Source organism: Anomaloglossus baeobatrachus, chromosome 1, assembly GCF_048569485.1.
Source record: "Anomaloglossus baeobatrachus isolate aAnoBae1 chromosome 1, aAnoBae1.hap1, whole genome shotgun sequence".
NCBI lineage: Eukaryota > Metazoa > Chordata > Amphibia > Anura > Aromobatidae > Anomaloglossus > Anomaloglossus baeobatrachus.
This window is the reverse complement of record NC_134353.1, coordinates 889,670,518-889,698,177: the sequence shown is the minus strand read 5'-3', so window position 1 is coordinate 889,698,177 and position 27,660 is coordinate 889,670,518. Positions and strand designations below refer to the sequence as shown.

Genomic DNA, 27,660 nt, shown 5'->3' with positions numbered 1-27,660 from the left:
GTCGGAGCCTACACCGATGATACGATAACGACGCTTTTGCGCTCGTTAATCGTATCATCTAGTTTTTACACACTACGATGTCGAAACTGACGCCGGATGTGCGTCACTTTCGATTTGACCCCACCGACATCGCACGTGCGATGTTGCAACGTGCAAAGCCGCCCTAAGAATTATCTGCTGAATCTCATTTGAAACATCATTATTCCTATTAAGGGGTTTCCCAGACAAAAATTTCCAAAACTATCTTGAAGGCCTCCTTCACACATCCATGTTTCTGGTACATGTGGTGTCCATTGCCTCCGGAGATACAGACACAAGTGAACCCATAAAATTCAATAGGTTTGTGCACACGTTCGTATTTTCACACAGGTCGTGTGTCTAAGTGGAGCACGCGCACGTGTGTGTATGCGCCACACGGCAACATGTCCATTTTTTAGCCGGCAGCACGGGTGTCACATGAACCGCACAATGTTGTGATCTGTGTGACATTAGTGTGACATGTACCGGAGAAAACACAGGTCACATTAAAATAAAGAATTTTTATACTTACCTGTCTCCAGTGCTGCTGTTGTTTCTGTGCCTGCTCATTATACTCATGAATATTAACTGCACTGACGGTGGACCCAGAAGCAACAGCAGCGACGGGCACAGGTAAGTATAGAAGATCATGTTGTCCGTGTGCTATCCCGACGTCACATGGCTAGCACACTGACAGCACCAGGAACACACACGGACACATATACCCACCTACTCCATAGACCATGCAAAAGATTTGTAAAAATGCAACTCATCCCACCCGGAAAAAAAAATCTTTATGTCTTTGTCTATGGGGAACAAAAAAAATAAATTATGGCTTTTGGAAGAAGGGAAGGAAAAACAGAAATTGGCTGCTGCATCAGTAAGGGGTACTTTGCACGCTGCGACATCGCTACTGCAATATCGTCGGGGTCAAATCGAAAGTGACGCACATCCGGCGCCGGTAACGACGTTGCAACGTGTAAAGCCTAGATGCGCCGATAAACGATCGCAAAAGCGTCGAAAACCGGTGATCTGTGTAGCGTCGGTCATTTTATATATATATATTTATATAATGTCGCACCAATAGGAGATACGATGTTGTTCCTCGTTCCTGCGGCAGCACACATCGCTGTGTGTGAAGCCGCAGGAGCGAGGAACATCTCCTACCTGCCTCCACCGCCTATGCGGAAGGAAGGAGGTGGGCGGGATGTTTACGTCTCGCTCATCTCCGCCCATCCGCTTCTATTGGCCGCCTGCCGTGTGACGTCGCTGTGACGCCACACGACCCGCCCCCTTAGGAAGGAGGCGGGTCGCCGGCCAGAGCAACGTCGCAGGGCAGGTAAGTGCGTGTGAAGCTGCCGTATCGATAATGTTCACTACGGCAGCTATCACAAGATATCGCATGTGCGACGGGGGCGGGTACTATCGCGCTTGGCATCGCTAGCCGATGCTAGCGATGTCGCAACGTGCAAAGTACCCCTAAGAGGTTAATATAGTTTAATGGTTTTTGAGGTTAAAAGTAGACATTAGTCCATTGAGTTTGACCTATAATGGCACATGTGTAGTAAGTTTTATCTCAAGCTGATATACAGTTAGGTCCAGAAATATTTGGACAGTGACACAATTTTCGCGAGTTGGGCTCTGCATGCCACCACATTGGATTTGAAATGAAACCTCTACAACAGAATTCAAGTGCAGATTGTAACGTTTAATTTGAAGGTTTGAACAAAAATATCGGATAGAAATTGTAGGAATTGTACACAATTTCTTTACAAACACTCCACATTTTAGGAGGTCAAAAGTAATTGGACAAATAAACCAAACCCAAACAAAATATTTTTATTTTCAATATTTTGTTGCGAATCCTTTGGAGGCAATCACTGCCTTAAGTCTGGAACCCATGGACATCACCAAACGCTGGGTTTCCTCCTTCTTAATGCTTGGCCAGGCCTTTACAGCCGCAGCCTTCAGATCTTGCTTGTTTGTGGGTCTTTCCGTCTTAAGTCTGGATTTGAGCAAGTGAAATGCATGCTCAATTGGGTTAAGATCTGGTGATTGACTTGGCCATTGCAGAATGTTCCACTTTATTGCACTCATGAACTCCTGGGTAGCTTTGGCTGTATGCTTGGTGTCATTGTCCATCTGTACTATGAAGCGCCGTCCGATCAACTTTGCGGCATTTGGCTGAATCTGGGCTGAAAGTATATCCCTGTACACTTCAGAATTCATCCGGCTACTCTTGTCTGCTGTTATGTCATCAATAAACACAAGTGACCCAGTGCCATTGAAAGCCATGCATGCCCATGCCATCACGTTGCCTCCACCATGTTTTACAGAGGATGTGGTGTGCCTTGGATCATGTGCCATTCCCTTTCTTCTCCAAACTTTTTTCTTCCCATCATTCTGGTACAGGTTGATCTTTGTCTCATCTGTCCATAGAATACTTTTCCAGAACTGAGCTGGCTTCATGAGGTGTTTTTCAGCAAATTTAACTCTGGCCTGTCTATTTTTGGAATTGATGAATGGTTTGCATCTAGATGTGAACCCTTTGTATTTACTGTCATGGAGTCTTCTCTTTACTGTTGACTTAGAGACAGATACACCTACTTCACTGAGAGTGTTCTGGACTTCAGTTGATGTTGTAAACGGGTTCTTCTTCACCAAAGAAAGTATACGGCGATCATCCACCACTGTTGTCATCCGTGGACACCCAGGCCTTTTTGAGTTCCCAAGCTCACCAGTCAATTCCTTTTTTCTCAGAATGTACCCGACTGTTGATTTTGCTACTCCAAGCATGTCTGCTATCTCTCTGATGGATTTTTTCTTTTTTTTCAGCCTCAGGATGTTCTGCTTCACCTCAATTGAGAGTTCCTTAGACCGCATGTTGTCTGGTCACAGCAACAGCTTCCAAATGCAAAACCACACACCTGTAATCAACCCCAGACCTTTTAACTACTTCATTGATTTTAGGTTAACGAGAGAGACGCCTTCAGAGTTAATTGCAGCCCTTAGAGTCCCTTGTCCAATTACTTTTGGTCCCTTGAAAAAGAGGAGGCTATGCATTACAGAACTATGATTCCTAAACCCTTTCTCCGATTTGGATGTGAAAACTCTCATATTGCAGCTGGGAGTGTGCACTTTCAGCCCATATTATATATATAATTGTATTTCTGAACATGTTTTTGTAAACAGCTAAAATAACAAAACTTGTGTCACTGTCCAAATATTTCTGGCCCTGACTGTAGTTCAATCACTTAGGGGGCCTTGTTGCTCCATCCTGGGTGTTGGCAGTTCAGTGGTGTCTGAAAGGGCCCAAAGACTTTTTAGGCCATGTGCACACGTTGAGTATTTGGTGAGATTTTACCTCAGTATTTGTGCCCAAAAAAAAAGGAGTGGTAAAACTTGCATAAGTGGTGCCCGTATTGCTATCAGGTAGGAGTTACACTCGCATCGCATCACCCGGCACGGCTGCACTCTCTTGACAGGAGCGGGTCGGCTGCATGTATTTCTATGCAGCTGAGATGCTCCTGTTCGGAAAGCATCAGGCCGTGTCGGGTGATGCGATGCGAGTGTGACTCCTGGACTTATATTTTTTTCTCTGAATGTTCCACTCCTGGGTTTTGCTACAAATACTGAAGTAAAAAACTCACAAAACACTCAACATGTGCACGTGGTCCTACAGATAATGAGGTAAAAAAATCTCACCAAATGCTCAACATGTGCCCATGGTCCTACAGATACTGAGGTAAAAAAACCTCACCAAATACTCAACATGTGCACATGGCCCTACAGATACTGAGGTAAACACTCACCAAATACTCAACATGTACACATGGCCCTACAGATACTGAGCTAATAACTCACCAAATACTCAACATGTGCACATGGTCTTATATGAATTTTCTAATAGACTAAAAAGGTTCAGCTGACTGACTATTTTAACCCATTTATGACCCTGGACGTACTGGTTTGTCTAATGTTTCCCTGCCTTTGATGTGGGCTTGCATGCACTTGTCAACTGATCTGATCAGTTGTGATCTACCTCTAACAGCTGCGGGTAGATTGGGTCAGAGATCTGTCCATGGATGTTAACCAGTTATATCCAGCTGCCAATCTCTGACAGCGGGATTTAACGTGCATCGGAAGGGAGCGTGTCACTCCTCGCTCCTATCTGCAACCCCGTGACGTGATCGCGGGGTGCCGATGGGTTATCATGACAGTTGGAGGTCATCTGATGGCCCCTGTGTCTGTTATGAGGAACCTCCTATGGACACCGGCTGTAAGCATTGATAGGAAGTCAGAATTTCTGCTGTACAGAGCGGTGCTGATGCTCTGTATAGTACAAACAATCGGATGATCACAGCTTCAAATCCCCTAAGGGGACTAATAAATACAATAATAAGTAAAAAAAAAAAAAGTTTTAAAAAATATGTACCACCACAAAAGGTCAAATCACCCCCCTCTTTCCCCATTGTAAATAAAACATAAAAAATACATAAAATTGGTATTTGTGCCTTGAAAAATGTTTGCTCTATCAAAATATAAAATAAATTAATCAGATCAGTAAACAGCGTAATGAAAAAAATGAAAAAACCCAGAATTTATTTTTTTTTGCCGCCACAACATTATAATAAAATGCAATAAGAGGCGATCAAATCATCGTATCTACCCAAGAATGGTATCAGTAAAAATATCAGCTCAGGACGCAAAAAATAAGTCCTCACACAGCCCCAGATCCCGAAAAATGGAAATGTTGCAGGTCTTAGAAAATGGCGCCAAAAGTTTTATTTTGTTTTACCAATTAAATATTAGAAAAGGTATACATGTTTGGTATCTACATACTCATACTGACCTGAAGCATCACACTGCCAGATCAGTTGTAATATATAGGGAACATTGTAAATATAAAACCCAAAAAACAATTGTGGAATTGCACTTTTTTGGCAATTTCACTTCACCTGGAATTATTTTCCTATTTTCTAGTATACTACTGTATATAGTAAAATAAATGGTTTCATTCAAAAGTGCAACTGGTCCCGCTAAAAAGAAAGTCACCATACGGCTATGTTTACAGAAAAATAAAAAAGTTAAGACTCTCGGAAGAAAGGGAGGGAAAAGGTAAAAAGCGAAAACGGAAAATCATTGGGTGGTGAAGGGGTTAATAGCTAAGCCAGTCCGCCTATACAATCAGCTTATACTTCAGTGGTGACAGAAGGGGGGAGCAGATTAGCTATTAAAATTTTCAGTTAACCGGACCCTTTGAGTCCAATTATAAATATCCCTATATAAAAAATGTCGCTAAGGTTTTACACTTAAATAGGATCTGTCCCTAGATGTTATCATACCAACTGCATACATTAGTACCTTGACCTCGTAGATCTTAAACCTGATAAGGATTGTGTACTTTGAAAATTCATATCAGAATGGCTGTATAATTTGACTCAACAGTTTTACCACCTAACATGGGCATACCCAGGATCAAAACTTGGGGGGGCAAGCCATGGTAGTTCAGGTTGTAAAATATTAGAACGGAAAAGGTGAATGAAACGAAAATTTTAAGAGAATTACAGTGCCTACAAGTAGTATTCAACCCCCTGCAGATTTAGCAGGTTTGATAAGATGCAAATAAGTTAGAGCCTGCAAACTTCAAACAAGAACAGGATTTATTAACAGATGCATAAATCTTACAAACCAACAAGTTATATTGCTCAGTTAAATTTTAATACATTTTCAACATAAAAGTGTGGGTCAATTATTATTCAACCCCTAGGTTTAATATTTTGTGGAATAACCCTTGTTTGCAATTACAGCTAATAATCGTCTTTTATAAGACCTGATCAGGCCGGCACAGGTCTCTGGAGTTATCTTGGCCCACTCCTCCATGCAGATCTTCTCCAAGTTATCTAGGTTCTTTGGGTGTCTCATGTGGACTTTAATCTTGAGCTCCTTTCACAAGTTTTCAATTGGGTTAAGGTCAGGAGACTGACTAGGCCACTGCAACACCTTGATTTTTTCCCTCTTGAACCAGGCCTTGGTTTTCTTGGCTGTGTGCTTTGGGTTGTTGTCTTGTTGGAAGATGAAATGACGACCCATCTTAATGAATCTTAATCGTTGATGGAGCAGCGGAGGTTCTTGGCCAAAATCTCTAGGTAGGCCGTGCTATCCATCTTCCCATGGATGCGGACCAGATGGCCAGGCCCCTTGGCTGAGAAACAGCCCCACAGCATGATGCTGCCACCACCATGCTTGACTGTAGGGATGGTATTCTTGGGGTCGTATGCAGTGCCATCCAGTCTCCAAACGTCACGTGTGTGGTTGGCACCAAAGATCTCGATCTTGGTCTCATCAGACCAGAGAACCTTGATCCAGTCTGTCTCAGAGTCCTCCAAGTGATCATGAGCAAACTGTAGACGAGCCTTGACATGACGCTTTGAAAGTAAAGGTACCTTATGGGCTCATCTGGAACGGAGACCATTGCGGTGGAGTACGTTACTTATGGTATTGACTGAAACCAATGTCCCCACTGCCATGAGATTTTCCCGGAGCTCCTTCCTTGTTGTCCTTGGGTTAGCTTTGACTCTTCGGACAAGCCTGGCCTCGGCACAGGTGGAAACTTTCAAAGGCTGTCCAGGCCGTGGAAGGCTAACAGTAGTTCCATAAGCCTTCCACTTCCGGATGATGCTCCCAACAGTGGAGACAGGTAGGCCCAACTCCTTGGAAAGGGTTTTGTACCCCTTGCCAGCCTTGTGATCTTGTCTCTGATGGCCTTGGAATGCTCCTTTGTCTTTCCCATGTTGACCAAGTATGAGTGCTGTTCACAAGTTTGGGGAGGGTCTTAATTAGTCAGAAAAGGCTGGAAAAAGAGATAATTAATCCAAACATGTGAAGCTCATTGTTCTTTGTGCCTGAAATACTTCTTAATACTTTAGGGGAACCAAACAGAATTCTTGTGGTTTGAGGGGTTGAATAATAAATGACCCTCTGAATAAACTTTTCACAATTTAAAAAACAAAAAAAAAAAAAGAAATAACATTCTTTTTTGCTGCAGTGCATTTCACACTTCCAGGCTGATCTACAGTCCAAATGTCACAATGCCAAGTTAATTCCGAATGTGTAAACCTGCTAAATCTGCAGGGGGTTGAATACTACTTGTAGGCACTGTAAATGTAATTATAGCTCGATTAATTACTCCGCGCCCCTCCCCACACACACACACACAATACAATGCACCCTCCATTACCCCTATACACACACACACACACACACACTACAATGCACCCTCCATTACCCCTATACACACACACACACAAATACAATGCACCCTCCATTACCCCTATATACACACACACAATACAATGCACCCCCCATCACCCCCTACACACACACAATTCAATGCACCCCCCATCACTCCCTACACACACATACACACACACACACACACAATGCACCCCCCCATCACCCCCTACACACACAATGCACCCCCCATCACCCCTACACACACACACACAATGCACCCCCCCATCACCCACTACACACACACACAATGCACACACCCCCATCACCCCCTCCCCCCACACACACACACACTACAATGTACCCCCCATTACCCCTCCCCATGCACACACACACACACACACACACACACAATACAATGCACCCCCTATTACCCCCTCCCCAGACATAATACATTGCACCCCCCATCACCCCCTGCAGACACAAATTACACTACCCCATCACTACACACTCCTGTCTCCCCCCCCCTCCCTCAGAATACAGTACTCCTCCTCTGCCTGTCACAAAGCTGTGTCTCCTTCACAAATGTTCCCTGTTATGTGTCCTCAGCCCCTCCCCACACATCTCCATTAATTACACCTGTCTCTTCGGCTCCTCCATGGAGAGCTTACCGCTTCCTGATCCTGATGTCTCCTGTGTCCCGGCGCCCGCAGCACTGTGATAACTCAGCAATGTGCTGATCTCATCACGTTGCTGCACGTCGGGGGCGGGGCCCAGTCCCGGCGCGCTGTTCAAATGTATTTACATCTGAAAGATGCAAATACATTTGAATAGGAAGAAGGAGGAAGCTGCAGTCACCGGCGCGGTCCTCTGCATGTTTGTAGTTACATATGCTTGACTAGTTACTAGGTCACACTGAATTCTATGGAGCTTAAACCAGATAACAAGATAACTTAGGTTATAAAAGTTACCGATTCTGAAAGGGCTGCTTAAGCCCTATTTAAAGATTACATTAGTATTGTACAAGAAAATCACCTGACAGATTCCCTTAAAGGGAGTGAGCTGCAATACTAGACACAGATTGTGAAAAGGGGGCACTGTTTCTGGAAGAAAAAGGCATTTTGAAGGGAATCTTATCTGATAGGTTAGCAAAAATCTGCTGAGAGCAGAAAAATGTAGGAGCAAAGACATTGATTCGAGGGATGTGTCACTTAATAGGTTTTGCTGTTTCAATAAAGTCAGTGTTTTATCAGCAGGAAATTATCACTATAGGACTAGAAGTCTTGTGCCTCCTAGTCAACTGCTCAGTTAACCTTGGTCCCACCACTAATTAGCAGCTTTCTGTCAGTGTAAACAGTATGCTGCCAATCAGTGGTGTGGGCGGGGTTATACAGAGCTCAGCATTCTGAGTATGCCTATATCTACAGCAGAGAAAACTGTGATTGTATCAAAATAACAGCAAGTAGACCTGCAAGTGAAACAGCACTGGAATCAGGGTCTCAGCCCCTAAATCATGCAGCTCTCAGATTACATAGCAATATTGTGGCGTGATGAAGGCATAAGATTGTGTGGGACCGTCTAATCAAATATGGCATAATTGATGGCAATGAATACAGGGAGGCTCGCAGGGCTCTGGACCGGCAGGCATGGACTACTTACATACCCTCTGGCCCAGCATCCTGCAAATCGTTTTCTTCAAATCTCGTTGTTGTAATTATTGATACCATAATCATACAACATCATGTAAATTTGTATTGCAGGGAATATGGAGCAATTGACGATGTGGATATTGATTTACATATAGACGTTAGCTTCCTGGATGTAAGTATGAAAATCTGGAAAGATTTGGATCTTATGACTTTTATTACATTTAATAAATTAGTAAATTAGAAAGTGCAAAAACCCTGAAAAAAATGCATCAAAGGGGTTTTCATAGTTTTTTTTGCCGCATTTTTGGTGAATTAAACAAACGTTAATAACATGTACTGTAGACAACTCAGCCATGACCTGGGCGGGAGGTTGGAGGTTGGGAAGGGTACAGCTGCGCTCAGTCCATGGCCGTACATCCAAAGATAGGACCATACTGAGAAGGTGACTTTAGAAGATCCTTTAGCTAAAAACTTGAAGCAGGACTCCGATTTTTCCCCTACTCTTTGTACTTTATTTGCAGAATTGTCATACTTTCCTGGTCGCTGGTGTGTAATTGGTAAAACAAAAACAAATTACCGTACTTATTTACCAGCTCGATGAATACATCAGTGCCAGAATTGTTTTCTGCATCACGGTGTATTAACTTTGTATTTACAAACTTTATTTTACATTTTTAAAGGGGAATGTGTAGTATAAAGTTTTTATTGACTTTTATTTTCATTGTAATGTTTGTCTGGTAAGGAACTTATTATTAAGAATCCTGTAAAGCCGGCTTTACACGCTACAATATATATTACGATGTGTCGGCGGGGTCACGTCGTAAGTGACGCACATCCGGCATCGTAAGTTACATTGTAGCATGTAACAGCTACGTGCGATTGTGATTGAACGGTAAAATGTTCATTGCATGCACGTCGTTCGATTCCTAAAAATTGAACGTGAGGTTGTTCATCGTACCCGGGGTAGCACACATTGCAGTGTGTGACACCCCGGGAATGATGAACAGATCTTACATGCGTCCCGCGGCTCACGCCGGCTATGCGGAAGGAAGGAGGTGGGCGGGATGTTTACGTCCCGCTCAGCTCCGCCCCTCCGCTTCTATTAGCCGGCTGCCGCGTGATATCGCTGTGACGCCGAATGTCCCTCCCACTCCAGGAAGTGGATGTTCGCCGCCCACATCGAGGTCGTATGGACGGGTAAGTATGTGTGACAGGGGGTTACTCGTTTGTGCGACACGTTCAACAAATTGAATGTGCCGCACATACGATGGGGGCGGGTACGATTGCATACGATATCATATGCTGGATCATATGGTGTAAAGCAGGCTTTAGGGAACTTGGCTAATATATGGGTGTCTGTCGTTTACAACCCTAAATTGAAGAGATGCTACTGAGAGCAACTTTGACCAAGGACTAGTGATGAACGGACTTGCAGATAACTGAGACCGGTGGTTCTAACCAGGTTAAAAAAAAAACCCAGTTCCGGCCCGGGATTGGTACCAGATATCTGTCTGGATGCCGGTCCCCATTTAAGTCTATGGGGACCAGAATCCGGCAATTTAAAATGGTGATCGAAGATACTAATCCAGGTCCACCCATCACTACCAAGGACGGACGTCCTGACGTGCATACATTTGACTATTACTTATTTTCCCCTTTTTCTATGTGGAGTTACTGCAGGGACAGTGAACACATTATCAGATTCCCCCACAGATTGCAGCATACAGTTAGCTAAAGGGGGGGCGCCATCCTGCAGACTGATGGATTCCACTCACAAAAGAAAATTCCTCAAAATTACATGTCCTATAAGGACTGTTGCAAAAGTACATTGCTCAATGCGAGTTTTAGGGGTGTAAATAAAAGTCCTGAGGTCCCGCAAAAAAAAGGACTGAAATTGATCTCTAACACCAGCTAATATGACAACTATCTGGTTTCCATGATTATATCATGGTGATCCAATTGGGGTTTTCTACTTTCTTAACTTAAGTAAAAAGGTTAGTCTGTCTTGGGTGTGTTCAACACATGGGACGCTGCACCGTTATATCATTGGCAATATAATAACAGTAGCTATGCCATACTCAACATTCCCTAGGGCTTACAAAGGGTGGGTACTTCGACTGTAAAAGTAAAGGCTCCTTTATGGTAAATGTCAAGGAGAAAGCCTGGGAGCTCACACAGATATTCCAACGCTGCCACCAATTGTCTACTCTTCAGGATAATATGTAATCGACCAACAATTGATGGCTGATGTGACAGTGCTTTCAATACTATGCTGCCTATTGGGCACATTCACAGTGAATATATAGTACATACAAAACCGATTCCAATGCAAGAAATATACAGTCACTGCCAAGCTTCACAATAACCCAAGAAAAACTAGATGCCACCACAAATCATTTATGTAAAGGCCGAGTGGACATCTGTTACAGGTAATATTTGGTATCATGAGGCTTCAGGAATGTGGTTTCTAGAGCAAGAGGACTGAAGCTATTAATTTTTGTATATTTAATCTTAAAAGTAGGCAGGGTTTATGAAAATATACAGAATATATTACCAAGTGGACAAGACAATACAATATCTACTGTTGCATAAAAATAAAAAAGATAAACAAAGAAAAGTACTTGACCCACAATCACAGAAATGGCACAATTCTCTTCTTGGAGGTAAAGCTCTGGTTGGAAACTGGGACAATCCTACACAGAAGTGTATCTTCCAGATTGAACAAAGGCATAAACTCAAATTTTTATTTTATGAGATTAAGGTTATACCCACATACCTCCCCTTTCTGACCTCATATGAGGCTGGTCATGTGAACTGACTCTGGTCTTTGGAAAATTAGGGATCCCCAACCTTCAGGATATCTCCACCCCTGGAAGCCGCAGCTGGGAGATATTAATGTCATATTTCCTGTCATGAATTTAACTTTCCTTACATAGATATGAAATATGGCTTATATAACCCCATCCATTGGGCCAATATTAATTTGGGACTGATGTGTGTCTCGCACAGTTATGTAAGAACATGGCTGTCATTCTCCTTGGGATCACAAGCACAAAAATATGTCTCCCATAACTGTAAGGCCTACTCTTGTCACAAAAAAAACAAATATTCTTAAATAGATATCTGTTCCGAAGCATCTGGTTACAGTCTTTTGAAGCCAGGCAAAGCTGACTGCAGAGGTAAGGCCGGGGCCACACGGGGATCTACTGTGTGGATCTAGCAGCACAGTAGGAGCCAAGTGTCATGCGAGTGTCACTGCGACTGATGTCCAATCATACGATTGGACCTCAGCTGCGGGGGGCGGGCTGGTACTGAGGAGGGAAGGGCCGGCGCTGCGGAGGAGAGGCAGGGATTTATCTCCCTCTCTCCTCCGTAGCCGGCTATTACCATTCTCGCCCTGCACTCGCGGTACACCAGTGTACTGCGAGTGCAGTGCGATTTTTCTCTCGCCCCATAGACTTGAATGGGTGCGAGAGAAACAAGACTCGCATTACAATCGCAGCATGCTGCGATTGTTTTCTTGGTCCGATTAAGGCTGAGAAAATACTCGCTCACGGGTGCTAACAGAGGCTAATATTGGTCCGAGTGGAATGCGATAAAACATCGCATTCCACTTGCTCCGATTTTCATGCCGTCTGGCTTAGGCCTTATACATTTGTCGCTTCTCAGCTTTTGGTAAATACAGAATCCAGGCTTTGCGTCTGCTAGCCAAAAGATGCGTCATCAATCACCTGTTCACACAAGTGGGTTGTAGCTGAACAGGGGCCAAGCTTTTGCTTCATTTCCAAATTATGACAAAGCCATGTTCAATTTGTTATGACAGTGAACATCAGTTGAATCTGACAATTTGGGGATGGTTGGTTGTCCAGCTAATGCGTTTGATGGCAAATGTTAAAAATACATACATGCTCATCTTATTTGACCATGTATGTGTTCTGTTAAAGGGAAAGGGAAGTAACAATCAGATGGGGGTTGAGGTTTGGAAGGAATGGCTGTCAAAGATGTTTGCTCAAGATGTTTCATTGCAGAAATTTGTGTCTGTTTTTGTGTTCTGAATTAAAGGGAACCTGTCACCACATTTGGCCCCTATAAGCTGTGGACACCACCAGTGGGCTCTTATATACAGCATTGTAGAACACTTATATAAGATCCCAGGCCGCTGTATAGAACGTGAAAAAAAACACTTTTATTATACTCACCTTGGGGGGGGCGGTCCGGTCCGATGGGTGTCGTCTCTCTGCTGCGATCCTCCATTTATCCAGCCCAGCCGGCATTGCAGTCCTGCGCAGGTGCACTTTGATCTGACCTGCTTAGGGCAAATAAAAGAACTGTAAAGGTCAGGGACAAGGAAAGGTTAAAGGCCGCCTGCGCATGCGCAATACAATACTTTGATCTGCCCTCAGCAGAGCAGATCAAAATTCACCTGCGCAGGACCACAATGTCGGCCAGTGTGGATGACATAGCATGCGTCATGCACACGGGCCTCAGAAGGAGGATGGAGATCACAGCAGAGAGGAGGCGCAACACCGATCGAACCGAATCGCCCCCAGGTGGGTATTATAAAGGTGTTTTTTACATTCTACAGAGCGGCCTGGGCTCTTATATATAGTATTCTGGAATGCTGTATATAAGAGCTCACTGGTGGTGGCCGCAGCTTATAGGGGCCAAATCTGGTGACCGGTTCCCATTAAGCTTTATATCATCTGCTTGAGTTTTACAAACCATATTCAGATGTATGAGACTGATTTTGTTTCCAAATCAAATTTACATTTTTAATATCACTGTAAAGTTACTCTCTCTTAGCGGAAACCATTAATCATGATGTTTCACGTTTTCATCCATCAGGAAGAAATTGCTGTAGCATGGGATGTGATCCGCACAGAACCGATTGTAGTCCGTCTGCATTGTTCTCTAACGCAGTATTTAAATGGCCCAGGTAAGTCGGTGAATTTGCTACTTAGACCCTGATTCATCAAAGCGATTTCACCAGAATTCTGTCATAAATTGATTTGAAAAGTTGCAAAATGTTTACGGAGTTCACAAACATTTTGCATTTTTTCAGTTTTCACACCAGTTTTGCTCAGTTCTATCCAAATGGCATGGCGGGGGCATGATGCCACAGCTCGTCTCATTCATGATGAGATGTGGCATTCCTTATACCAGAAATCTTACTACAGTTGCAAGGGTTGTATGAGCCAAGGCGTTCCCCTTGGTGTGTGTTTGTTGGAGACCTTTCCAGGCACTTCCCTTAGATGACACAGGAACTCAGAACCCTTCGTATGGGCTCGATTCCACTTGCGCATAGCTTCCAATGCAAGAGCATCAGAAATGATTTGCTAATGACCCTCTGCTGCGAATGTGAGCCAAGAGTCCTGCAACTGTGATTTGATCTTGTGATCGGATCACAGCTGCAGAAGAGAGGGAGAGGAAGTAATTTCTCCCTCTCCTTTATGGCCTGTCTCTGCGTACTTCGCCCTGCGGTCGGATGACATGCAAGCGCAGTGAGATGTTTCACATGCACCCATAGACTTGTATGGGTGCGCGTGAGCCAAGGCTCGCTGCCAAACGCAACATGCTGTGATTCATTTCTCATGCCGACCTAGCATGAGAAATCAATCGCAGATGGACACTGCCCCATAGTTTTGCACTGGTGCGAGTTCTTTTATCAGATTGCACTCACCCCTGCAAAACGCAAGTGGAACCGAGGCCTATTGATAAGGAAAAAGTCAATTGACTTTGGAAAAAAAACATATGTACGGAGGGTAGCAGGTACAAAGCTTGACTGACAAATCTACTTTGTGGAATAGAGGCATACACTTGTTGGTTGCATGCGGTGGCACATTTCTTATATGGCATCTGATGATCACACAGCCTGGCTGGCTTTACCCCTCCATCTTCTAAGCTATTAAAGCCCCACTCCAGCATTTTGTTCTATTGCACTACTAGAGTGGTGTTTTAATTGTAAATCCTCTGCCCCCTGTCTCATATTCGCTCTTCGGCAGTTTCATCTTTAATCACCAAAGCTCCTGTCAGGCTCCAATGATTTGTGATTTCATGAACTCGCCCAAGGTATAAATATCAATAAAAGTCTATGAGATCCTCGTTCTGGCTCTCATAGAGTTGCTTTGAGAGACTGACATAATGTCTGACTTCTGGCCAGTCAAAAGTTACTGGCACAAGATGGCGCTTGCAAAAGGATTAAGCTGCAGGAACAGGGGTATCAGATTTACATTTAAAGCACCACTCCGTACTGAATCCCCCCCATCCCCCGCAGAAGGGATCCTTTAATTTAGTGCAGCAACTATTCCCGGGCCTAACAAGCCCAGTATTCTTCCTCTATCATTTACAGGTCTTTCCTACATGTTGCCTCAGCTCCCATACCTTCTCCCATGCTGTCCCGGGGTCCCCAGAAACCCACAGCATTACCTTCCTAGGTACCGGATGTGTCTGCGCTCTCATTCTGCTCTGCTTCACTTTTCTAGGCCCCACACATTGCAATGAGGTTTACTGTAATAATTTGATATGCTCTCATTTATTAATGAAATTCTGATCCTATGATCACTATTATGAAGGGGTCGAAATCTTCCTATCCTTTATTACCGTACATTCTCCTGTTTCCCTGGTTAAAAATTTTGGGATCTACAGTAAAATGTGTTTTCAAACTCTTATTTTTTGCTCTCAGATTCTAAAAAGCAACATTTTTTTCCTTGGATTACGAGTTTGTCAAGCTTTTTTTATACATCCAGTCTCTGTTGTGAATGCCAGCGCCTCCGAGTTTAAAATATCAATAAAGGGATTTTGCAGTTCTAGCCATCAGTGAGTCAAGACAATAAACTGGTAGTGCCCTTCCTCAACTACAGGGGCGGCTCTACATTGTGTCCACCCATATCCTGTCCACCACCATTAACTTGAGAACGGCGGCAGCTATAAGCATAGAAGTGGTGTCTAGGTATAGTAAAGTAGCCATGTGCTATGCAATGAAATCACCTATAGCGCCACCTGGTGGAAAACAAAGGAGTTAGCATTTTTATGTTGAAAACGGAACGAGATAGAGAAAAAAAGTGATTTACAAAGTTGCAGGGCATCATCAATTCAATAGGAATCGACACCTTGTATACAGAAATGCTATGATTAGAACGTGTAAAACTCACAAGGCTGCGGACGTGAAGCGATAGCTCATGGAGACCTTCCTACAAGTCATTGGGCATGGTGGCTGTGTGGAGTGGCCTCTACGCTCACCTGACCTGACCTCATTGGACTTCTTTCTGTGAGGTCACATCAAACAGCAGGTGTATGCGACCCCTCCACCAACATTGCAGGACCTACGACCACGTATCACAGATGCTTGTGCAAACGTGTCACCTACCATATTGCACAACGTGCAGCAAGATACAGTATGCTGCCCAGAGTCCAGATGTGCATTGCAGCTGACGGGGGCCACTTTGAGCATCAAAGTTAAATGAGCGCCATATGCGTGACCAGCATTCAATGTTTTGGGGGGGTCATGGGTTTCATATCATAGCATTTCTGTATGCAAGGTGTCGATTTTGTTTGTAGACAAAAGTGGTGACATCATGACTACAGGGCATATCACCGCTGCAGCCAATCACTGAGCTAAGTGGCTCGTGTCATCTACATTGACCGTGCCGCTGAACTCAGTGATTGCCTGCAGCAGTGATGTGCACCACTGACACCTGTAAACAATATTGTGGAGATGGAGAGCCACCACTGGAACAAGGAAAGGGGAGTACCATCTCAGTGTGGTATTTTAACGCCTTGCAAACTTCTGGAAAATAAAATGATAAAAATGAAGTTTCATCCAAGAGAATGAGCAGATCATTAATAAAAATCACATGGGGTGGGTTTTTATTTTAACTTTTTTTTTTTTTTGCGGGGGTAGGAAATTACCTTTAGGCACACATATATATAATGTCATATGAAAAAGTTTGGGCACCCCTATTAATGTTAACCTTTTTTCTTTATCACAATTTGGGTTTTTGCAACAGCTATTTCAGATTCATATATCTAATAACTGATGGACTGAGTAATATTTCTGGATTGAAATGAGGTTTATTGTACTAACAGAAATGTGCAATCCGCATTTAAACAAAATTGACCGGTGCAAAAGTATGGGCACCCTTATCAATTTCTTGATTTGAACACTCCTAACTACTTTTTACTGACTTACTGAAGCACTGAATTGGTTTTGTAACCTCATTGAGCTTTGAACTTCATAGGCAGGTGTATCCAATCATGAGAAAAGGTATTTAAGGTGGCCACTTGCAAGTTGTTCTCCTATTTGAATCTCCTATGAAGAGATTAGATATATGAAACTGAAATAGCTGTTGCAAAAACCCAAATTGTTATAAAGAAAAAAGGTTAACATTAATAGGGGTGCCCAAACTTTTTCATATGACTGTATATATCTATCTATCTCAGAGTATGTAGGCCTGCGTCCAGCTCCAGCAATGAGGCTCACAGGTTTCTTCCCACCTGATAGTTAAGTTCCTGCACGGACTGGAATAGGAGTCAATCCATTAGTATGAGGAAAACCATGAGGAAGGCGGACAAGGCCGCCGAAACCTGTAGTCCCATTTGCGCTGGTTTTCTGCCATTCACATTGGTTCCTGATCCTTGTGGGTCCTTTTTAACGTTTGAAGATGTCGGTAAATGCTCAAATCCGGAGACAAAGTTAAACTACAATAGTTCTTGGTACAGAAAAGGACATGCCGTCTTCCCGCAGCCCAGAATAACCTTATTAAATTCTTTATCTTAGCAATTTCCATTTCCAGCTCCGCAGAAGCCATTATTCTATATCTCACTTATGAAGCGTATTATGAATAAAACAACGCTGTACTGCTAATTCTTACTACAGAACTTAATGTATTAATTCCCAGCTGCGTGAGATAATAGTGATTGTAGTACAACACTAATGCCTGTGTGAATATTTTCCGTTTTCAATATAATATTATAAATTAATAAAATAATAATATTCAAATTGTCTCTCCGGTAAAGGAGACAAACTCTAGCACAGCGCCACCTATTGGAAGTAGCGATCCTAAAAGTGGATTTTTAACAATCCTTTGCAAATAAAATAATAATATTATTTATTATGGTCTCATTTTTTATATCCTTTAAAAGAAACCTGTCCCCAGATTTGGTGACTATAAGCTATGGCCACCACCAGTGAGCTCTTATATACAGCATTCTACAATACTGTAGATGAGAGCTCAGGCCGCTCTGTATAACGTAAAAAACACCTTTATTATACTCACCTAGGGGGCGGACCAATGGGCATTGCTGCTCTCCAGTCTGGCAGCTCCTCTCTTCCATCCATTGTCGTCCTCCTTCTTCCCAGCCCCATGTGGGTGACGTGTCTTACGTCATCCTCAGAAGCCAGCATTGCGGTCCTGCAATATATGGGCCATTTGCAGTCCAAGAGTCATCAAAATGCAGAATTCCACCTCCTTTGGAGGAAGAAATGGGCCCTCTTACCATTTGGGCCCTAGGGTGCACCAATGATATGCCCACCCCTTCAGGCAAACACACACACGTACACACATACACACACACACAGACACACACAGCTATGGATCTTTGATGAGCAGCAGTTGAAAGCAGCTTCTAAAAGAGTTTGATCTGGATACTGAAACAGCACTGCAGCATAGTTTTTGGGAGAGAAGAAAGCAAAATAAGGTTGTGAAGTACACTACAAAACTTCATAACCTTACAATGCCTGGAGGATTGTAACACCTGCCTGGATCAACAGACTCAGACAGGCTGTAATGGACAGACTAGGGGGAAGCCCCTCACCAAGCAGGACCCCCAGAACCCTGAAACCCTTTAACCCCTATACAGGGATTTGGAATTACACAGGGTACTGGAGATTTCTACCTGTGGAAGGCTGCAGTCCGAGAGAGTAGTCGTCAGGCAGGGTCAAACCAGGAATAGCAGAACAGGGACAGAATCGGCAGGCAAAGACGTAAACAGAAAACGTAGCAGTGGTCAGATCTGGGTCGGGCAGCGAGGTACAAAAACAGCAGGTAGAATAGTTAGGAAACACGCAGAAATCACAGGAATCAAAATACAAACAGCACATGAGCCAGGAGTACAGAACTATCTCTGGCAGTGGTCATGTGACAGGAGGGGGAATAAGAAGGGTGTGGTGTCTTCCCAGTGGCTGTAGCTGAACGCTGGCAACTTCAGCTGGAAGACACACGCCACCCACAGTCAGCCAGTGGTACTGCAGATCCCAAGATAACCCAGCCCAGTGGATGATCGGAGCCTGCGCCCACCGGTGCTGCTAGCATCGACTCCTCTCCCATCACCAGCACCATCCACGGTAGGAACACGGCGTCGCGTGGCGATCGGAGCAGCAGTCGCTGGAGCAGACTCCGGCGGTGACGTTACAAGGATATTCAACAAAAAAAGTTTAGTTGCTCTTCAAATATTGTTTCTCTAAAGTTGGGTAATATGAAATGTTGTAAGGTACATAGTGAGGTAATATCTTTTGTTTTCCAGTGCCAACAGTGGATGTGTTTCAAATTTCTACAAAAGAGAAGTTTGGTTTAGGACACCAGTTGAAAAAGTAAGTTTAAGAATTGTTACTGCAGAGCAGCCGTGTCATGGAAATAGCAGTGACTGTCACAAAGCTTGTTAAAAACACTAAATTGATTGTGTTGCAATTGTGTAAATTGGCGCTATCAATAAGCTATTAATTTATTCTCAATTTCTAATTTTCACATTGTGGCCACCACTTTGGATCTTAAAATTCCTCACTGAAGCATAAGAGAGCGGACAAACGTCATTTTCTGTTGCTGCTGAGATTCTATGTAGATAGAGGAGGGGACGTAGCTCTGCATCTAGTTCTTCCCTCTGCCTCTAGCTCCTCCCTCTGCCTCTAGCTCTTCCCTCTGCCTCTAGCTCTTCCCTCTGCCTCTAGCTCTTCCCTCTGCCTCTAGCTCTTCCCTCTGCCTCTAGCTCCTCACTCTGCCTCTAGATCCTCCCTCTGACTCTAGCACTTCCCTCTGCCTCTAGCTCCTCCCTCTGCCTCTAGTTCTCCCCTCTGCGTCTAGCTCTTCCCTCTACCTCTAGCTCTTCCCTCTGCCTCTAGCTCTAGATTCTCCCTCTACCTCTAGCCCTTCTCTTTGCCTCTAGCTCCTCCATCGCCTCCAGCTCCTCTCTCTGCCTCTAGCTCCTCCATAGCCTCTAGCTTCTCCCTTTACCTCTAGCTCCTCCCTCTACCTCTAGCTCCTCCCTCTGCCTCTAGTTCTTTTCTGCCTCTAGCACTTCCCTCTGCCTCTAGTTCCTCCCTCTGCCTCTAGCCCTTCTCTCTGCCTCTAGCCCTTCTCTCTGCCTCTAGCTCCTCTCTCTGCCTCTAGCTCCTCCCTTTGCCTCTAGATCTTCCCTCTAGCTCTTCCCTCTGCCTCTAGTTCCTCCCTCTGCCTATAGCTCCTCCCTCTGCCTCTAGCCCTTCTCTCTGCCTCTAGCTCTTCTCTCTGCCTCTAGCTCCTCGCTTTGCCTCTAGATCTTCCCTCTAGTTCTTCCCTCTTCCTCTAGCTCCTCCCTCTGGCTCTAGCTCTAGATCTTCCCTCTGCCTCTAGCCCTTCTCTCTGCCTCTAGCTCCTCCATCACCTCTAGCTCCTCTCTCTACCTTTAGCTCCTCTCTCTGCCTCTAGCTCCTCCCTTTGCTTTTAGCTCCTCTCTCTGCCTCTAGCTCCTCCCTCTTTCTCTAGCTTCTCTCTCTGCCTCTAGCTCCTCCCTCTTCCTCTAGTTCCTGTCTCTTCCTATAGCTCCTCCATCGGCCTCTAGCTCCTCCATTGCCTCTAGCTTCTCTCTCTACCCCAGCTCCTTCCTCTGCCTCTATATCTTTCCTCTGCCTCTAGCTCCTCCCTGTCCCTCTAGCTCCTCCCTCTGTCTCTAGCTCCTCCATCTGCCTGTAGCTCCTCCCTCTACCTCTAGCGCCTCCTTCTTCCCATCGTCATCAGTAACAGCTGCTATCTCCTATCTCAGTAATGGGAAAGTCTTCACTGAATACAGATTTTACCTTATAATTGAGAATTTTGATAACTGATCAGTTCTGGCAGAGAAAGAAGCAGATTTGTCTGATAAGATATATTACAAACGTACTTATTTTCATGTGCACTATTGATTTATGAACTAAAAATGTAAGCGACGGTTACGCTCTAAACTTTAGGAATCAGCATTAAGAACGAGTAAACATTTAAAGTAATTAAATCTTTTCACATAAAATTGGGGCCAATGTTGAAACTACCTTTGCCGCTCCACATTGATGGTTTCAGCCAGTCCCTGGTCTCAAGGATCTCGTGCCGTCTGCCTTGAGACCGGGATGTCAACGATGCAGCCCTATAAAAAAAAAACTGTAGGAAGCAAAAGATTGGTGACAGTGGAGGAAAACAATTCTAAACAAACTGAGTTTCCAACAAACTTCAACAAATATATGTAATTGTCAGATTCTAAAATTTGAGGAATCCTTTTGTCTCTAATCCAATGTGGCAACTGGATCCTGGTGTTAGAAAAGGGTTAAAATAATAATAATAAAAACCAGAAACTTTATACTCGCGTTCCCTCACCTCTTGATATGCTGTATCCGCCATCGCAGCGCCTCAGTTTTCAATTGACCTTACAATCTAGAATGGAGGAAGAACAGAAGGTCAGAAGAACGGCTCAGAGGACTGGGAGCTGCAGTGATGGCGGAGGCTGCATAAGAACAAGTGCGGAACGGTGAATAGAAAGGTTATTTTTATTATTTTGACCCCCATCCTCATGACAATCAGGACAGATTTGACTCAGACTGAATTTATTCAGACCATATCAAATCTGCCGTCCTAATTTGAACGAATCTGGTCAAATTGAACTTTAAGACATGCATTCTTATCTTTTTTTTTTTTTTTTTTTAAAAGGCGCAACTTTGGCTTAGACAAAACTTTGCCTTGTCTTCAGTATGCATAATTATATTTTTTGCAAAAAAAAAAAAAAAAATCTAATGGAAACAGTTTTAGATCTATATTTTAGCATTCATAGACTTAAAGGGAACCTGTCACCAGTTTTTTCACTATTAAACTATAAGTATCACCTTTTGCAGCTCCTGGGCTACTTTCTATGAAGGTGCACCTTGTTCCCTGGCTCCCCTTGCAGACCCCAAAAATAACTTTATAAATTCTGACCGCCACGTATGCTAATTACCTGATCTAGTCAGATGGGCGTCCTCTTTTTTTGGCTCCTGACCCCCCTGCTGCCGCTGTTCGCCATCCTCCTTTCTTGATTGATGTGGATGATGCCTCTGTCATCATCCATGTTGCTCTTTCAACATTAAAGGTATCACAACTACAAAATTTTAATCTTGTTTCTCTCACTGAGAGCAATCAATCAAGCTCTTTCAAATCTCGCGCCTGTGCAGAGTCATGTCCGCTCGCGCAGGCGCAGTTCGCACTGCCATATTGCGGGCAGAGCAGAAAACATACGTGATCTCGCGCACGCCAGTGAGCTTTTTGGGCAGGCTCGAGATTATGGTCAGCGCTGTGCATGGCATCACTGCGTCATCCGCGTACCCGACCCAATCCTCGTGCCTGCACAAATAGCTCACCGGCGCGCGCACCTATGTTTTCTGCTCTGCCCACGATATGGCAGAGTTAACTGCGCCTGCGCGAGTGGACATGACTCTGAACAGGCGCGAGATTTGAAAGAGCAACGTGGATGATGACGGAGCTGTCATCCACGTCAATCAAGAAAGGAGGACGGCAAACAGCAGCAGGAGGGGGGACAGGAGCCGAAAAAGAGCCCGCCCATCTGACTAGATCAGGTCATTAGCATACGTGGCGGTCAGAATTTATAAAGTTATTTTTGGGGTCTGCAAGGGGAGCCAGGAAACAAGGTGCACCTTCATAAAATGCAGCCCAGGAGCTGCAATAGTGAAAAAAACTGGTGACAGGTTCCCTTTAAAGAGGACCATCTAGCAGGATTTTCCTATATGAGGTAAAGGCAGTGCCATACTGGCACTAGGATGCTGAAACCAGACATACCTAGTTATAGAAAGATCCGATGCTTGGTTCATAAAATGTCTTCAATCAACGTTGCAAAAATTCATTGCACTTTGATTGACTAGTGCAACATGGGCAGGCCTTTTCTTTATTTGAATATTGTGCTACCATTGCTGTTGTTTCTGGCGCATGCACATTGCCACACTACTCAGGTTTTCATTAAAATGATGCTGGAGTCCACACATGTGCGTACCGGCGCCGTTTTTTTGAAGACATTGCAGTGAAGACCATGAAAAGTATTGGCGTGTACATAGATTTTTTTTTTGCTTTTAAATCTACACAAGCGCCAATACTTCTCAGTCTTCACCGCAGTGTGTTTCATAAAATGGCACCGGAGATCGCAGTTTGCGCATGCGTGGACTCCGGCGCCATTTTAATGAATACCTGAGTACTGTGGCAATGTGCACGCGCCGCCAGCAACAGCAAAGGCGGGGCGGCGCGATATTCAAATAAAGAAAAGGGAGCAAGCCAGAGGACGCCGGAGGAGGAGGAATAAACGTGAGGACCCAACCCACAAAGGCCCACCCATGTTGCACACATCAATCAAAGTGCAGTGCTTTTCTGCAACTTTGATTAAAGATATTTTATGAATCAAGCATCGGATCTTTCTATAACAGGTATGCCTGGACTCAGCATCTTACTGCCTGTATGGCACTGCCTTTACTTCGTATAGCAAAATCCTGCTGGTTGGTTCTCTTTAAGGCTATGTGCGCACTAGAGCTTTTTACCCGCGGATTTACCCGCGGATTTGCCGCGGAAATTTCTTGAGAAATGTCTGCAATCTTTGTGCAGACATTTCCCAGCAATTTCTATGAAAAAAAAAAAAAGCTGTGCGCACTTGTGCGGATTTTTCTCAAGAAATTTCCGCAAGAAGAATTTCTCGAGAAACTTTCTTGAGAAAATGAACATGTCCATTATTTCCGCAGGTACCCTGCGGATTTCTGCAGTACAGCCTGCAAAAATCCGCAGGGAACCACCCGCGGGAAAATCGCGGCAATTCCGCGGCTATTCCGCGGCAAATCCGCGGCAAATCCGCGGCAAATCCGCATGCGGATTTGGTGCGGATTTTTTCCGGAGGTCCGGAAATCTTTCACTCCCAGAAGTTTCTCAAGAAAGTTTCTTGAGAAACTTCACATTTCTAGTGCGCACATAGCCTTAGATCAGCATGTATGGTTTGTGAAGATTTGCTTACTGCTAGCCACACTGTGTATCACCAGCTGAGATATCTTTCAACTGTCTGCCACAAAATGCACCAAAACTGCACCAAAAACTGCACCGTGCGCACAAGGCCTTACAGTTCCAGCAAAGTGGATGGGATTTTTAAAAATCTCATGCCTTCTGTGTTTTTTTTTTTTTTTTTTAAATTGCACATCATGTTTGTTTCTTTTGATAGTAATGCTGAGTTTTACATGCTGATTTTCCCAATAGAAATGCATTAGATTCGAAAAATCCATAGGTTAAATAAAGACGTGCATTTTTAATGCATTTTCGCAGCCAAGAAACATTAAAGGGTTGTCCAGGACTTTAATATTGATGACTATCGTTAGTATAGGTCATCAATGTCTGATTGTGGGGGAGCGACACCCGGAAATCATCTGTTCTCGGTGACGCCTCCTGCTGGATCTACTAAGTAGAGCTGAGCGAACCTTTGGAGGTTCAGTTCACAGGGCACAGTCAAACCTTAAAAAAGTTTGCTTTGTGACCCCGACTTCAGCTGAACCTCAATGGAAGTCAGTAATTGAGAATTTTGTGGCTCCAACCACATGCAACCAGCCATAAGCAGAACATTTCCAGGGGAGGGTGGACAGGGTTTTTCATTGTGTGTGGGTGTGTGTGTGTGGGTGTGTGTGTGTGTGTGTAGACACTACATCTGATCACGCAGATTTTACCCCCCGTGCGAGTTGTTCAAACACTGCATGCGGCTTGCACTGGGCTGAGCATCACTCACTTGAGTGGTTTGCACTCATAACTCACTCGAACTTCAAATCCGAACTTTGTTTTTTTGTAAGTCAGTTTCCAAACCCGAACTCCGAACATCGAACCTCAGGTTCACTCATATCTACTACTAAGTTGCGAAGCTGCACAGCTCCATTAATGATATAGTGGCCACTTCCGGGTACTGCATATCTGACCGCTAGTGCTTGGAATAGTAGAACGATATGCAGTACCTAGCCGCGGCCACTATACAGTTGAGGGAGCTGTGCAGCTCCGCAACTGAGTAGTTCCAGCGAGCAGCGGTAACAGGAACTGATGATTAGCGGGAGTGCTGGATATCGCACTCCCACCATTCAGATATTGACAACCTGTCCTAAGGATAGACCATCAATCTTTAAAGTCCTGGACATCCCCTTTAAAAAATGCATATAATCCGAACGTGACTATCAATAAGTTTTTGTCAATGTCAAATACATGGAAGTATTAAAAACAAAGCAGCTTTATTTAAAATATGACACACCAAAAAGAGACAAAAACAGCAACATCAAAAACACATGAGAAAAAAATGCAAGTAACCTAATTTACTTAATAGGTGCAGAAATGTTGTTCATCATAGGAAATTAGCCTAAAAAAGAGAGCTCCAGGCACAGTTGTTACTTTTAGAAAAGGCAATATGTAATTTGTCTCTTCAATGATAAACTAGGCGAACTCTAGTGCCACCTATTGGAGGTAGCTGTCACGCTGTACAAAGGGCTATTAAGATGTAATACAGCATATTCTCCACTAGGTGGCAGCAGAGTAGTGAAGGAGAGTCAAAGTTACACTAGAACAGAAAGGCAGTATGTAATTTGTCTCTTCAATGATAAACTAGGCGAACTCTAGTGCCACCTACTGGAGGTAGCTGTCACGCTGTACAAAGGGCTATTAAGATGTAATACAGCATATTCTCCACTAGGTGGCAGCAGAGTAGTGAAGGAGAGTCAAAGTTACACTAGAACAGAAAGGCAGCTGAAGTACAGCAGAGTAACTCCAGCAGGCAGCTAACAGGCGAACCAACAAAGGGAAATAGAGTAGCCAAGCAGTCAGGGTCTAGCCAGGAAAGTCGAGTCACTGCCAAGGGAGGATCAAAATCAAAGTCAGAAAACAACCGAGTCAGAAGCCGGGAGATCACGAATGCAGAGGGAAACACAAACAACAGACAGGAGCGGGAAGTCAGGGACTGGGACAGGCAGACGAACAGGGGAGGGTACAGGTCAGGGCACGACAACAAGCAGTCAGATAACCAGGAAATCTCACCAGAGCCAGTCTCAGACTGCAGAGCAAAACTATAACCAGCACTGGAATGCAGGTTCAGAGACCATATATAGTGTCTCCTGAAACCAGAATGGGGCTGATGGGAGTTCACCCCTGACATGACCAGTCTGGGTCTGTGAAACTCTGGAGCGGAGAATACCAGTCCTGGATCATGACAGCAGCAATCCTAAGTCAAAAGTGACTCTATAACGAGCCTTGTCATATGACTTAGGATTTATGCCAGATCAGAATCTTAATTTACAGACAAGGTGTTTCGGGAAGATTGCCCCTCATCAATGCAAAGTATGAGATCTGATCTGGCTGTATGAGAAGCTATAATGGGGTCTAAGGGGAAAGCGATTCTCCTTGTGGAGACTGACACAATGGCTATAGTAACACTGATGGTCAAAGTATTTTCCAAATCTAAGAAATACATCCACAGCGAGAGCAAGAGCCGTGCAGCTTACAGTAGCATCTGTCCAAACAGCCCTTCCATCTGCGCCTCGCTAAGACCTGGGGGGCGCCGCAGTTTCAGAAGCACAGGTATTAACTGTCTTCTCCTCTGTTAGTTAAAGTTTTATTAACCAGGGACTCAAACCCTAAGGAACTCCGACTTTATACATCAAGTGATGTTCTGTTCACTCGTCGTGTTTGCTAAACTTGAGCGCTCCGTCTATTCAGCGTCCTCCAGGGTGTCAGTCTCGGGAGAGCAGAGCGTGCTAATCTTCCGCAGCGGGGGTGAGTGCGCTGAAATCTACGGAGGGCCCCGGCACACACCCTGCGGCTGATGCTGATAAGTCTTAGAGGGGGGTTTGTTTTAGTAAAAAGATTTTGCCTGGAGTTGTCTTGCTAAGTAAAAGGCTTTCATGCATTGCACGGAGAGGGATGTCTTTAAACAGATGCTGCTTTTGATGTGTGCACAGAATCATGCAGACGTTTGTGACGCAGCAATGGAAACAGAGCAAAGAAAAATCAAACTGTTCGCACAAGAAGATATCGGACAAGAAGGTGAAGTCTCCTCTGCACATTTTTTCTACGTTGCGCAGGTAATGTCACCTTGGATGCTGTCATATATCTGATTGTCTTGAACACTTCTGTTCAATGTTTACTATCCCATCTGGTATTATTAAAGATAATTTGTCAGTAGTTTTTTTTTATTTCATCTGAGAGCAGCATGATGCTGGCAAAGAGATCCTGAATCCAATGATGTATCACTTAGATTACTGGGTCAAACAATAAGGAAAAGTCCTGCTCACCTGTCCGTAAAGTGCACCAGATAAAAAGTTCGAAAATGATAATCTACAGAAAAAAAATCCAGGGTTTCTAAAAAATAAACTTTTATTTTTTCAGATTAAAAATAGAGTCAAACAATGGAAACATTCAACATGTAGCGGTGTACGCGTTTCAAGGCTGAATGCCTCAAACGCGTTAGCAGCTACATGTTGGATTTTTTCCTCGTTTGACTCTATTTT

The 27,660-nt window shown here is 44.1% G+C and overlaps 1 protein-coding gene across 1 annotated transcript in view; it reads left to right on the top strand.

Moving 5' to 3' along the window:
* Window positions 1-27,660, top strand: part of PARP8 (poly(ADP-ribose) polymerase family member 8) — a 411,775-nt gene that overhangs the window by 293,806 nt on the left and 90,309 nt on the right. The window contains exons 8-11 of the mRNA XM_075326712.1: window positions 9,012-9,072; window positions 13,746-13,836; window positions 19,422-19,488; window positions 27,112-27,234. Coding sequence (XP_075182827.1) covers window positions 9,012-9,072; window positions 13,746-13,836; window positions 19,422-19,488; window positions 27,112-27,234 — 342 coding nt within the window. The remainder of the gene's footprint in view (window positions 1-9,011; window positions 9,073-13,745; window positions 13,837-19,421; window positions 19,489-27,111; window positions 27,235-27,660) is intronic.